The sequence below is a fragment of the Urocampus carinirostris genome, chromosome 17 (assembly GCF_059441175.1).
Source record: "Urocampus carinirostris isolate Australia breed hairy pipefish chromosome 17, RoL_Ucar_1.0, whole genome shotgun sequence".
In the NCBI taxonomy this organism is placed as follows: Eukaryota; Metazoa; Chordata; class Actinopteri; order Syngnathiformes; family Syngnathidae; genus Urocampus; species Urocampus carinirostris.
The window spans coordinates 11,214,008-11,227,962 of NC_142365.1; the positions used below are offsets into that span (position 1 = coordinate 11,214,008).

At 40.0% G+C, this 13,955-nt stretch overlaps 1 protein-coding gene across 5 annotated transcripts in view; it reads right to left on the reverse strand.

Moving 5' to 3' along the window:
- Window positions 1–2,132: 2,132 nt before the first annotated feature.
- Window positions 2,133–13,955, reverse strand: part of cadm1a (cell adhesion molecule 1a) — a 424,802-nt gene continuing 412,979 nt past the window's right edge. For all 5 annotated transcript variants that reach the window (XM_088320581.1, XM_088320580.1, XM_088320578.1 and 2 more), the window contains one exon: window positions 2,133–9,152. In XM_088320581.1, coding sequence (XP_088176707.1) covers window positions 9,034–9,152 — 119 coding nt within the window. In that variant the 3' untranslated portion in view covers window positions 2,133–9,033. The remainder of the gene's footprint in view (window positions 9,153–13,955) is intronic.

A 13,955-nucleotide genomic window follows, 5' to 3' on the forward strand; every position in this document is an offset into this window, starting at 1 on the left:
ATTGGTTTACTTCAAATATGTAAAGCTTGTTTTGCTAACCCAAAAACAGTTGATATTTCGCCATGGGCTGAAGACTCTTCCTTTCATGTTTTGTCCAGTTACAGCTAGCTAGTCTGCCTGCGGTATATTTGGTGGTACATACCATGGGTCATCTTTTTTCATGTTTTGTTCAGTCAGAGCTAATTAGTGACCCAACATATTCTGAAACGTCTTCCTTTCATGTTTAGTCCCGCTACTACAAATTAGTGTGCAGGTATTTTAGTTGATAGTCTCGTCGTCAAGGCACTTTCGTCCTATCCTTGCCTGAGTGGTCTTTACTTTCATGTTTTGTTCAGTTAGAGCTAATTAGTGTTCTAGCATATCCTGCATTGTGTCCTTTCATGTTTTGTTCTCTTAGAGCTGGTTGGCATTGGAAAATGATGTAGCTGCTCTAACCATGTGTGAATATGCCCCCTGTGTTTTCCTACTTTCAGGTTTTGTTCAGTTACAACTAGTCGGTGTTCGGCTGTGATATTCTTCAGCGAAATATGGAATACAACCTACGCCGACATCAAATGCGTTTCCTTTTGCACTTATGGTCGCCGCAATCGATAACTGGTCCGGTTGTGTTTATTTGGGTAGAAAATTATTTGAAAAATTGATAAGAATTTGGAAAACAAACTAAGGTTTTAAAGCAGAATTTAGATGATTTGTTTCCTTCAAATAAAAAATAAAAAATAAAAAAAGTAAAAGATGACAAGGTCTAGATCACCAATTTTAGCTATGTCGTTTGCACACACAGCCAGGGAAGGCGAGTAACACCGAAGGCAGAGGAAGAGCAGCTAGAAATAACAATAGCAGCGAGCTGCGACCCATGAACTGCAACCAAGTGCCTAAAATGAGTGGCTAGAGAAGGAAATAGTGGAAAAAAGCACCAGATGCCTGAACATGCAGGCCTCGGCTGTGTGTTGAAACCACCACCAGGTCAGGCTACCTTCGCTTAATGGTCAATCGGGATTCCGTAGTTGCAAGATGGCGGCCAAACATTGCTTTTTCTTCAGAGAACGTCTCAAATCCTGTAAAATAATCAGAAATTTCTTGAAGAAAAATCATGTTTCTGAGATATTTGAATGACGTATTTTTGCTGTACTAGGGGTCGCTATATAATACTTACTAATATTAGTTATAAAATTAGTCCCCTTAATTTGCGTAGCTTTGAAAAAGTCTTAATTTTTAAAAATATATTTTTAAAGAGGTACTATTAAGGGGTACTACAAAAACCCATAAAAATGTAGCAATACATATTTTCTACATTATTACTTTAGAGCACTTGCGTCAAAAAGACGGCCCGCGGGCCAGATCAGGCCCACCAATGGTTTAAATCTGGCCCCCAAGACAACTGTGAGAGAAGTGCAAGAGGAAAATGAGCTGTAGTTTTAAATATTTCCACCGAATGTCATCCAGGCCAGTTAAACCTCGCAAAACCTTTATTTTCTCTCCCTCTCTCACTTTCTCCTGTTCACTCTCTCTTTTTATCTCTTTCTTTTTTCTCTCTCTTCTCTATCTCTCTCTCTCTCACTCTTCAACTCTCTGTAACTTACGTTGAAATTGTATTTCTTTCTTTCTTTCTCTTTTTTTTGTAATTTTCTCTTTCCTTCTCACCCTCTCTTTCTCTCCCCTTTTTGATCTCTCTCTCACCTCACTTTGTCTCTCTTTTCCCCTGCCCATTATCCTTCTTTCTCTGTCATTTCACTTCTCTCATTCTTTTTATCCTTCTTTTTCTTTCTCTCTTCATTTCTTTCTTTTATTCTTTATCTCTCTCTTTATTTCTCCATTCATATCTCAATTCTGCTCTTTTTCTCTTACTGTTAGTCTGTCTCCCTTGTTCTCCCTATCTGTTTATTGCTCTCTCATTCCTCCCCTCTCTCTTTTTCTCCCTTTCTTTTTCTCTTAAACTTACTTGTCTGGCCCCCGTGATATTTTTTTATAGCATTTTTGGCCCCCAGGTAAAATGAGTTTGACACCTCTGTTTTAGAGATATACTTAGAATGTAAAGAATAAAAAGTTCTGTTATGTTATGAACATTTTCCCCTCCAAGATAAAATACCCCAACATATGAAAAACTCCAACCTTCAAAAACGAAAAACCAGACATTTTATTTTGGACATTGATATTTGTATTTTATTAAGACAAGAACTCTTTATTTGTATTTTTTTCTCGCGTGTTTTTTTTTGTAAAAAAATGTCTATTTATCAACCGATACAAAATGTGTATGGGAACGTGGAACTCTTTTTCCTCGCGTTACTACAAGTGAACATTTCCCAGAACGGCAAAATATTCATCCAAAAAAAAGAAAAGAAATTAATTGAAAAAAAAATAACAACTCAAAACCGTGACGACAATTTTACGTGGAGCTTCCCGAGGCGACGGTGCGTTCGAGGTGGACAGTAAATATGACAACTTCTGGGATTCCACAAAGCAGTACTCGCACGACTTTTACAGTGCACTCAAATATGAATTCGGAAAAAATACAGAAGCATGTACAACACGGATGACAAAAGAGAGAATTTCGCAGTTTTTTTTTCTTTCCTTTTTTTTGTTTCGATATTGTTGAAGTGAAGCGTGAACCTGAGGGCAATTAGTTCCAAAAAAAAACACTAGAAAATCCAACCTAATGTTCAAAAGTGAAATGGACATTTAGTAGAAAATTCACTTCACGTACAACCGAATCCTTGGATTTATAAACGAATATAACATGGAGTGCCTGGTCATTAAAAAAGAAAAGAAAAACAAATACACGGTACTGTAATCCCTCGTTTATCGCCATTAATGGGGACCGGAACCCCCCATGATATGAAAAAAGGAACTTTCAGGAGAAGTTGACCGAGGATAATGGATCCCGGCCGCGCGGCTCGTCATTTTAGACAGAATGTATGAAAAAAAGGGCCACCACACACGACACATTCTTTCTTTCTCTGCCCCGCACTGAGTACTATTCAACAAGGGATAATGGATCGCGGTTGAAAAAGTGCAGCTGATTTTAAGTGGCGAACAATGGCACACTTTGACAGCCTGAACAGAAATGAAGTGAGTTCTGCTGGCCTGTGTTCTTTACAAAAGTCAACAAGGGATAATGGATCACAATGGATAACCACAACAAAGCAATTAATTTTAGGCAAGCCTGCCAACTTAGGTGCAGCCTGGCAGACCCAACTCACTGCAATAGTCGACCAAGGATAACAAATCTCATCCTCGCGGGTGCTGTTTATTTTCGGAGGAAAGTATGGAACAAAGAGCTGCCACACATGACACATTTTTTCTTTCTCTGCCCCGCACTGAGTACGATTCAACAAGGGATAATGGATCGCGGCCGAAAAGAAGAGCAGTTTATTTTAAGTAGGCCACAATGGCACATTTTGGCAGCCTGAACAGAAAAGAAATGAGTTCTGCTGGCCAGTGTTCTTAACAAGTCAGCAAGGGATAATGGATCACAATGGATAACCACAACCAAGCAATTCATTTAAGGCGGGCCAGAAATGCAAGCCTCCCAACTTAAGTGCCGTCTGGCAGACCCAACTTACTGCAATAGTCGACCAAGGATAACGGATCTCATCCTCGAGGGTGCTGTTTATTTTAGGAGGAAAGCATGGAAAAAAGAGCTGCCACACATGACACATTTTTTCTTTCTCTGCTCCGCACTGAATACTATCTAACAAGGGATAATGGATCGCGGACGAAGAAAAGAGCAGTTCATTTTAGGTGGGCCACAATGGCACATTTTGGCAGCCTGAACAGAAACAAAATGAGTTCTGCTGGCCCGTGTTCTTAACAATAGTCAACAAGGGATAATGGATCACAATGAATAATCACAACCAAGCATTTCATTTTAGGCGGGCCATAGAGGCAAGCCTCCCAACAAAAGTGCCGTCCGACAGTCCCAGCTCGTTGCAATAGTCGATCGAGGATAACGGATCGCAGACTGGCGGGTGCTGTTTATCATAGGAGGAAAGCATGGAAAAGAAGGGCCGCCACACATGACGCCTTTTTTTCCTTCCCTGCCCCACTTTGAGTAATATTCAACAAGGGATAATCAATCACGGCCAAAAACCGTCCAGTTCATTTTAGGTGGGCCACAATGGCAGACTTAGGCAGCCTGAATGGAAAAATATATATATTTTGCTAGCTTCTGCCCTCAGAAAAAGGCAATTGGGAATAAAGGAACGCAGCCAAAACAGTAAAATTAATTTTAGGTGGGTCAGAACTGAATGCCTCCTGACTTAAGTCCCCGCTTGCAGCAATATGGGATCAGGGGTAATGGATCTTAGCCAAACATGTGTTGTTCATTTGAGGCAGAAAATAAAAAAAAGGGCCGCCATGACTGGGATAATGGATCGCAACCGAAACAATTCAGCTAATTTTAGGTGGGCCATAATGGTACGCTTTAGCTGCCAGAACCGAAACACATGCACTTTGCCGGCCTATGCTTCAGCAATAGTCAACGGGGGATAATGGATCTAGGCCATAACTGTAAATTTCAATTCAGGCAGGCTAGAATGGCATGTCTCCCGACTAAAATGCCTTCTGTGGGGCCCCGTTTGCAGCAATAATGGAATAGGGATAATGGATTGCAGCTGCACCAGAGCAGTGCATTTTAAGTGGAAATAACGGCAAAAAAGAGCCACCAGGCTTGATAAAAACGTGCTCCGCTGATCCCTGCTTGCAGTAATATGCGTTCTGGGATAATCAATAGCAGCGGCACGAGGGCAGTTCACTTTTTGGTGGACAAAACGTCAAAGAAAATAAAAACACATGGGTTTTGTAAGGGGCATAGACTAACACCATATATTGATGGATGCAACTGTGGCGTTTCTCAGTGGGGTAGTAAAAAAATGGAAGAAATTAACCAATACAGGCCTTTTTAGTGAGAGGGCTGGAATTTGCTAGGATTATACACTACAAATCCCAGAGTGCTCTGGGGCATCGACATATACGGTCGGTTACGGAACAGATTAACAGCGAAAATCGAGGGAATACTGTTCTTACAAAAATCCCAATCTTTTTTTTGCGGCCCCTAATATATCCTCACCCCCCGATTTTTCAACTCAACGTACTCAAAACCCTCACGGAAAATGATTTTCAATATAAAACCCTGAAAACAATTTCAAAAGTCAACCTCAAGTTGGGAGCATTTTTGGAAGTACATTAAAATGTTGCGATCGAAAAATACAAATCCTCCAAAAACAAAATGCCACATGAAGGACGCTGATAATAAGAATAATTATAACAACATCGAGTGAGCATAAGACACAAAAAATAACAATTTACCGATTTCTCGTTCTCGAATCGTAAAAACAAAAAAAACAAAACAGTGTTATTGACGTACAGTGTTAACATTTTTTACAAAAAAAAAACCTCAAAAGGGGAAAGACTGTTCATAATGAATACATAATAGGGAAATTGTGTCAAAATTATTTGAGTTCAGGGGCCACATGGTAGAAAAAAAAACGTAGAATAAAACTATAAAACTGAGAGAAAGAGAGAGATGGATAGAGAGAAAGAGAAGTAGAAAGAGAAAAGGGGAAAGAGAGAGAAAGAGTGAGAGAACGAAAGAGGGGGAAGAGAAAGAGGGCAAGAGAGGAAGAAACACATAAAGGAGAAAGAGATAGAATGAAAGAGGACAAAGAGAATAAATAAAGAAAAAAGAGGAAAAAGGAGAGATAAAACAGGAGAGAGAGAGAGCGGAGAGAAAGAAAAGAGAGAAAAAGAAAGAGAGTAAGAGAGATGGTGAAATAAAGAGCAACAGCAAGAGAGAAAATAGATAAAAGGAGGACAAAAGAGAGAGAAGGACAGAAAAGGAGAGGAGAACAAAAAAGGGAGGGAGAAAGTGAGAGACTGAAAGAAAAAAAGACAGATAGGGATACATAAAGAAAGAGAAAAAGAATGAGAAAGAGAGAGGGACGCAAAAATGAAGAAAGAAGCGAAAGTAAGAGAGACAAAGTGATTGATAAAGATAGAGAAAGAGGAGAGGAAAAGAGGGAAAGAAAGCGATATAAAAAGAGAGAAGAGTAGAGAAAGAAAGAGAGAAAGAGAGATAGAAAACAGAAATAAAGAAAGAAAGAAAAAGAAAGACAGAGAGTAAGAAAGACAGTAAAAAATGGAAAGAGAGAGAAAGAATAAAGACATATTTCACACCCCTGCACGAAGGGGGATGGGAGAGTAACCGAACGTTCGCGAACGCATCACGATGGAAAGGCTTTCTTCAAGTCGCTAGCATGCCGCTTTCCGCAACGAAAAAACCTTCATGCAAAATAGGGTGACTTTCATAAACAACAGCCACACACTTTATATTCCCGGACAGTACCTGGAATGTTGAGATTGTACTATTTTAATCATTGAATGCTTGCAATGAAGACAACTTGTTATGCCAGGGCTCTTCTATTTGGGGCCACTTTTTATATCATTGTAGTTGATTTCCAACCTTGATTGTGCAGGGAGGCCAACCATGTTCATGTTGGTTAGGTTTCACACTCTTTAGGGTTGGTCTAGTTTATACGACTAAGAAGATTTTCAAAAAAAATAAAGAAATTAAGGGAGGGGGGTTGTTCTTTATAACACTTGTGACAAAGAAGTGCTATGCATTCCACTCTCCGAGGTTGTTCTATTTTGATCATTGAAAATTTCTGTAATGTCAGGGTTGTTTCATTTTATTAATTGAATGCTTGCGATGAAGAAATACATTTTATTCCCAGACAGTACATATAATGCGAAGGTTGTTGTATTTTAATAACTGAACTTTTGCAATGAGAATCTTGTAACGCCAGGGTTGTTCTGTTTGAGCCCATTGTTTCTATCAGCGTGGTTGGTCTTCAGACAGTACCTATCACACTAAAGGTTTTTCTATTTTGATAATTGAACACTTTCAATGAAGAAATGTTGTAATGCCAGGGTTGTTCTTTTTGTGACCACTGTTTTTATCATTGTGGTTGGTCTCCAGACGGTGCTTAAAACGCTAAAGGTTTTTCTATTTCATTATTGAACATTTGCAATGAAGAAATCTTGTAATGCCAGGGTTGGTTTATTTGTGACCACTGTTTCTATCATCGTGGTTGGTCTCCAGACAATACTTATAATGCTAAAGGGGTTTCTATTTTGATAACTGAACACTTGCAATGAAGAAATCTTGTAACGCCAGGGTTGTTCTATTTGTGGCCAATATTTCTATCATCGTGGTTGGTCTCCAGATTGTACTTATAATGCTAAAGGTTTTTCTATTTTGATAACTGAACACTTGCAATGAAGAAATCTTGTAATGCCAGGGTTGTTCTTTTTGTGACCACTGTTTTTATCATCGTGGTTGGTCTCCAGACGGTGCTTAAAACGCTAAAGGTTTTTCTATTTCATAATTTAACACTCCAATGAAGAAATCTTGTAATGCCAGGGTTGGTTTATTTGTGACCACTCTTTCTATCATCATGGTTGGTCTCCAGACAATACTTATAATGCTAAAGGGGTTTCTATTTTGATAACTGAACACTTGCAATGAAGAAATCTTGTAACGCCAGGGTTGTTCTATTTGTGACCATTGTTTCTATCATCGTGGTTGGTCTCCAGGCGGTACTTATAACGTTAAAGGTTTTTTCTATTTTATAATTGAACACTTGCAATGAAGAAATCTTGTAACGCCAGGGTTGTTCTATTTGTGGCCATTGTTTCTATCATAGTGGTTGGTCTCCAGACGGTACTTTTACGCTAAAGGTTTTTCTATTTTGGTGATTAACCAAATTGCAATGAAGAAATCTTGTAATTCTAGGGTTGTTCTATTTGTGGCCACTGTTTCTATCCATTGTGGTCAGTCCCCACCATCGGTGGGCACGGAGGCCAACCATGATGATGTTCTTGGATTTCCACAGCGTTTAGGGTTGGTCTACTTTATGTAACCAAAGATTTTTTGAATAAAAAGAAAGACATCAAGAGAAGGGTGGCTTTAGAACCGACTAGTTATTGTATAGGGTGTTTCAAAAACATTGATATCCTTTAAGATGGAAGTATCACAGAAAGTACACGATTAAGGCAAATGAAATTAAAAAGTATCGATGTTGGTTATCTATTTATTGTTTAAAATCTGGATGAAAAATTCAAAAAACATGCGAATTAGGTGAAAAATTTCACAAAAGTTGGTATTTCAGCTCCTGCCAAACATGCTACAGCATATTTTGGGTAACAGTTCCCAGCAGATTATGCGTTTTTTCTTTTGAAATACAAATTATCTGCTCGTGAAATAGTACAAGTACAAAGTACAATAGTACAAATCCTACTTATTGTAAGGAATATCTAAAGGATTTCAATTTTTTGTCTAAACACCCTGCACATTTAAGTTCTTGCTAGCTCGAAATGCATTTCTGGTGTCTTCTCTCCTTATTATGAGTGTTTGTTTAACAATATCAAGGTAGTCAAGTTAGGGAAGGGGTAAGGGGATATTTTGGGACGATTGTGGAAGGGTGGTAGGGGAAGGGGGTTATGTAGGGCTTACCACTCTTTCTCATTATTATGTACAATGATACTTTTAAAGTATCCCATGCATTTTCTCCCAAAGGGGGCCGATTGAATCACGGTATACTTTAAACATGGAAGTGACCGCGGCTGGCAGGGGCTAGTAGGGACAAAGGGGTAAGAAGGAGGGGAAGGGGGGGCAGTTTTGTCGATAACTTAACTACAAAAAACAATTTTTTTGTCCGACGCTGAAAAAAAAAAAGCTGAAAAAGGCACAGAATTTCCCGGGACCACAAGAAGAAAATAAACATTAGGTAGGTGCTGAACAATGAAGCTCTCTACGGTGAATTAACTCCCCCCCTGCCGCCCCCCTCCCCCACGTCCGCACCCATCTTTCCCTTTTCCCATATATTTTTTACCCCCCGTGCACAAAACATCCCGGACCTACGTCTGCGGACTAAACTAGACAACTCGCCTTCAGGTGACCATGAACCGTCGCCCCGTCCCCATCCCGAGTCCCTTGAGAAAACAGGAACGGGAAATGCGGCGGGGGTCCTGCTGCCTTTAGATGTAGTATTCTTTCTTTTCGTCGGAGTTGGAATGGCCGCCTTCCGCGTTGATGATGGCCGTGTCGGCGTCCGCCGCGTCGTCCGCACCTTTGGCTTCGTGCGTGAAGTAGGTACCTGTCGGAAAGACCTCGCCCATTGAGAATTGCACCGACAGTTGTCAGTTCACAACAATATTGTACATTATACAAAATAATATTGCTGAAATAATTATATGAATCTATATATTCATGCAGTTTTAATCGTCACAGTTAATCGGTAATACAAAGCAAGTTATCGGTTAAAGATTTTTCAGTTCATATATTCTTCGTGGTTTGCTGTCCCGCCACAGTTGTAATGCCCTCTCAAGGTCCAATCCATTATCATCCTCCTCATAGTGTAACCAGGAATATAATTGAGTCCATTTTGGCAGAAAAGTCCTTTTCTTGCTAAGAGTATTCTTTTGTTTATTTTCTCTCGTCGAATCGTTCGCTTCAACACAAGTGTTTTCCTTGCCTCCGCGATCTTCCGAAGAATTTCTCCGCCGTCTTTTTGTGCCGGAATTATTGCCGTTGTTATCACTTTCTGCATTGTGTTTCAACTTATTACTGACACTGAAGAAATTACCAATTTTGTGTTGATTTGCACCTTCCCTCGACAACAAGCAACACAACAATGACATCATCTCGAAGCAACGAGATCTCGTTTGCCGAGATCGGCGTGCAGACGAAATCTCGAACCGCGAGACCAAAACAACAATGGCGGATCTGCCTGACGAAAAGTTTGGAGTGCGGTAAATCTTTGTAAAAAAAAAAAAAAGTAATCGGGTAATGATGACAATTTTGTGTTAAAAACGTTGCGTCCCGGGGACGCACGTTGATTTGAGACGATGCGTCCCCAGCAAAAGTGATGCGTCTAGGACGCAGGGACGCGGGCAAACGAGAACACTGATGTACTATTGCAAAGGTTGTACGGCCTACAAACGTCATTTGTTTTTACAATTCTTTCACAAGATTTCCATTTCTTCCGTTTTTTTCTATTTCTTTTTCAAATTCCTTTAAAAAAATCTAATTGTGTTTATTTTTTCCGAGCTGTTACTTTTTTCTTTTTGTTCTCTATTTACTTTTTTTTCCTTTGTTTCGTTCTTTTCTTTTCTAATTTTTTCCTTCTTTTTTCTCTTCCTTTTGTTTCTTTTTTTCTCAGCTTTTCACACTACTTTTTTTTTTTTTTACTTTTTTCTTTTTTTTCTTTTTTGTTCTATTCCCCCTTCCTTTAAGTCATTTCGTGCATAATTTTACATAATATTTGGTCATATAGGGATGAAAAAAACAACCTGAAGAGCCGTTTAGGACCCCTTTAGTGAGCCAAGCCAAAGAAGCCGGTTCTCGAAAAACTCTACTGACTTTACTCAACTTTGTTCTACTTGGACCTTGACTTCCAAATACCGCATTTAGAACACAACGTTAGGGGAACCCTTGTATTTTTTCCTTCATGCACTGTAACTTTGACTTAATTGGCTTCTTAATTTGCAATTTGGAGGCCTGATTTTTGTGAGCTGGCTCGATTTTCTTGTGCGCGGAAAAGCTCTGGGTAGTGCACAATTGCGCACACACGCAGCTTAGAGGGAACATTGCTTACAACCCTTCGACTTACGAAAAACGGTAGATACGAAGATTTTTTTCGGGGATGTTGAAAATCATCATAAATTATTCATTCGGAAAGAGGGAAAGTATAACGTAAGTGGCTGTAGTAAATTCATAATCCCAAAGGTGAGAACCACCAGGAAAAGTATGTGTGTGGAGTCAAACTTTGGAACAATTTACAAGACCAGATCAAACAATGTCCAAATATTCACTTGTTCAGGTTTAGATACAAAGGAACATTCCTGGCGGAATACAGAGACGAAGAAAATCGGGTATGAATGATACGAGAGATTGGGAATAGTGCGTCTAAGATCAAAGCGGCGCTGCCACGAGCGGCTGCCTTTTCCAGCAGCTGCCCTGTTATCTCTCACTTTTGGTGATTTATTGTTTTATTGTCTGCTCCTATCTTCGGTGTTTTTTCTTCCCGTTTTGATAACTACACGATGGATTACTTCTATTCTATGGACATGGGTTTTAGCGCACAAAAATGCGTGTATTCAAGGAATCAACTCCTTGCCCTGAAGAATTCTCGTGCCGGCGTGATGAAGAGGCCTATCGTGGAAGAAGAGCCGGAGCTAGCTAAGCGGCTAGCGGCGTTATAAGTCTTCGGTACCATCCGTAATCATGGTTAATGCGAACTCACGACCAAATAAGATCATCGAGTGCTGGTGGAAAACATCGAAGCGCACAGGGAGCGCAGTTGCTGTGTTTTGCGAAAAGGTGGCTCACGTTTAGCATTCCGGACGCTAACGTGTAGCCACCCGGAGCTATCCGGCTTCAACGCCGCTATACAGAGACACGAAAGCCGGGGGGAATCGGAGAGGAGGCGGATTTGCTAACACGAGGTGGTGTATCCCTGGATTTTCACAAAGAAAAGATTTCCATCTGCCGCAGGGATGTCGAACTTTTGGACCAGCGTGACGTCATCCACTCCGCTACAAGCACCCCTAGGGCATCATGTTCATCTGTTAATAAACAACGGGGTAGACTGCTGGAAGTGTGAATTTCCCTACGGGGATGAATAAAGTATCTATCTATCTATCTAGTTCACGTTGTGTTATTGTTGCTATTCTTATATAATTACTGTTATTATTAATATCATTACAATTGTTGTTATATCATTGGTGTATTTGGTGGGGAAGATGAAGGGGTTGGGAATATAAGCATTTGCTTCTGACTACCCCTTTTCAAACATATTATGTAACGTTATTTTGTTGTTGAGTTATTGTTTTTGTTCTGTTTTCATTTTGATGTTCCAATAAAGTTTTCATTCATTCATTCATTCATCAACCCGGAAGTATCTCTCTCTCTCTCCCTTTCTCTTATTTCTTTTTCTCCCTTTTTCTTTCTCTCCAATCTACCAATCCTGGCCCCCGAGAAAATGTTTTTTCTATCGTGTGGCCCCCGAGTTAAAAAGAGTTGGACACCCCTGCTCTAGCGTAAAAACAGACTCTTCTTATTTACCAGCTAGCCAAAATCGTAGCATTCCGAGTCACGATCTGGATTTAAAACCCGCTGCTCGGATGACACGGAAGATTCAAAGGTGGCGCGGCGTCCTGCGGGGTCTTAATCATGCTAATCTCCCTTGCGCCTGAAACGGCTTCGAGGTAGCCCACCAGGGGTCTCCGAATGGACCTTGCGGAGGTCATTCGTCGATTAAATTTAGCCGCATCCTTCTCCGCGAAGGTAAAAATGAGGAACGACGCGACAGGAAGTTGCTGATTCTATACTTTGAGCGTTATAGTGGATGACGAGTGGTAGTAGGCAAGGCTTTATACTTTCCACGACTCTTTTTTCATTGTCAAGTAAAGCTGACCCACAACCTCTAGAACCCATTTGGGACCGGTAGCCGGTATGGTGCGACCATACATCTTTGTGACCTAGATATAACCAGGTGGGGAAAAATAACGTATAGACTAGAGGTTCGAAAATTTTTCAATTGGGAAACTCTGAGGCAGGGGTCTCCAACGTGGGGCCCACGGGCACCGGGGTGCCCCCTAAGGACAGTTGGGGTGCCGCGGACCAGTTCTTCTGAAAATAGCTGTTGGGTTATTGTGATTTTCTAGTATTTTTTTTAATTGAATCACTGAGTCTATTTAACCCTACTTCTAACCTTGTACCGTAAATTCCGGACTATAAGCCGCTACTTTTCCCCCAAACTTTCAGCCCCGCGGCTTATTCAGTGATGCGGCCAATTTATGTAATTTTTCTAACGGCCGCCAGCGGCGCTCGAATACAAAAGGTAAGATTTAGACCGGTGGAATATATGCGCCGAGGAAGACTGCAACTTCTTGGCTCGTGCATAAATTAAATTAAAAGCGTAAACATACCCTCATCATGCAAAATGCAAAAAGAAAGGCACCTAACGCAGCTTTCAAGCTAAAAGCAATCGAGCAGGTCCGGGTCCCGTTGGATTACTTTCAACGGGACCCGGACTCTGCAGGTCTGCATCAAACCTTAAGTACCGGTATCATTTTCCGTTCATTTTGTCGGCTGTGATTTTTGGACTGTGTACTTTAATGAAGGACATTCAGTTTCAATCGTGGGATTTAAAGTCGGGTTTGGGTTAATTTTGTGTTTGTGTTACATTTTTTAATGTGGGCGCATGCGGCTTATATACAGCTGTGGCTTGTGTAGTATAGAATTGAATAGAATAGAATATACCTTGCAAGACGAATAAGTACAAAATCGGTTTTCCTCCTAAAATGTGGTGGGTGCGGCTTATAATCAGGTGCGCTCTATAGTCCGTAATTTACGGTAATCACATAGTAATAACATATTAACAACATACGTTGTTATTTGAGAAAATCAAATAAATAAATTCCAGTTTATTGGCTTCATGTACAGAAAACAATCCATCCAAGTATTGATAATCATTTTTAAGCAATCAATTCAAAGAATAGAATGAGAATTTATTCATGTTTTGTCTTTTAGCTAGCTATCTAGCTCCCTTTTACTTTGTTACCCGTTTACCTTCTAGCTAACTATCTAGCTTAGTTTTTAGCAATTTAGCAAGCTATCAAGCTAGCTTTTTATCATGTTTGCATTCAGCTAACAGTTTACCCTTTTTGCTTATTATCAAACTAAATTTTGGCCTCCTTACTAACTAGCTATCTAGCTTCTTTTTATTGTGATTTTCTCCTAAAACATTTTTTAATTGATTGACTGAGTCTATTTAACCCTACTTCTAACCTAGTAATCACATAGTAATAACATAATAACAACATAGGTTGTTATTTGAGAAATTCAAATAAATAAATTCCAGTTTATTGGCTTCATGTACAGAAAACAATCTATC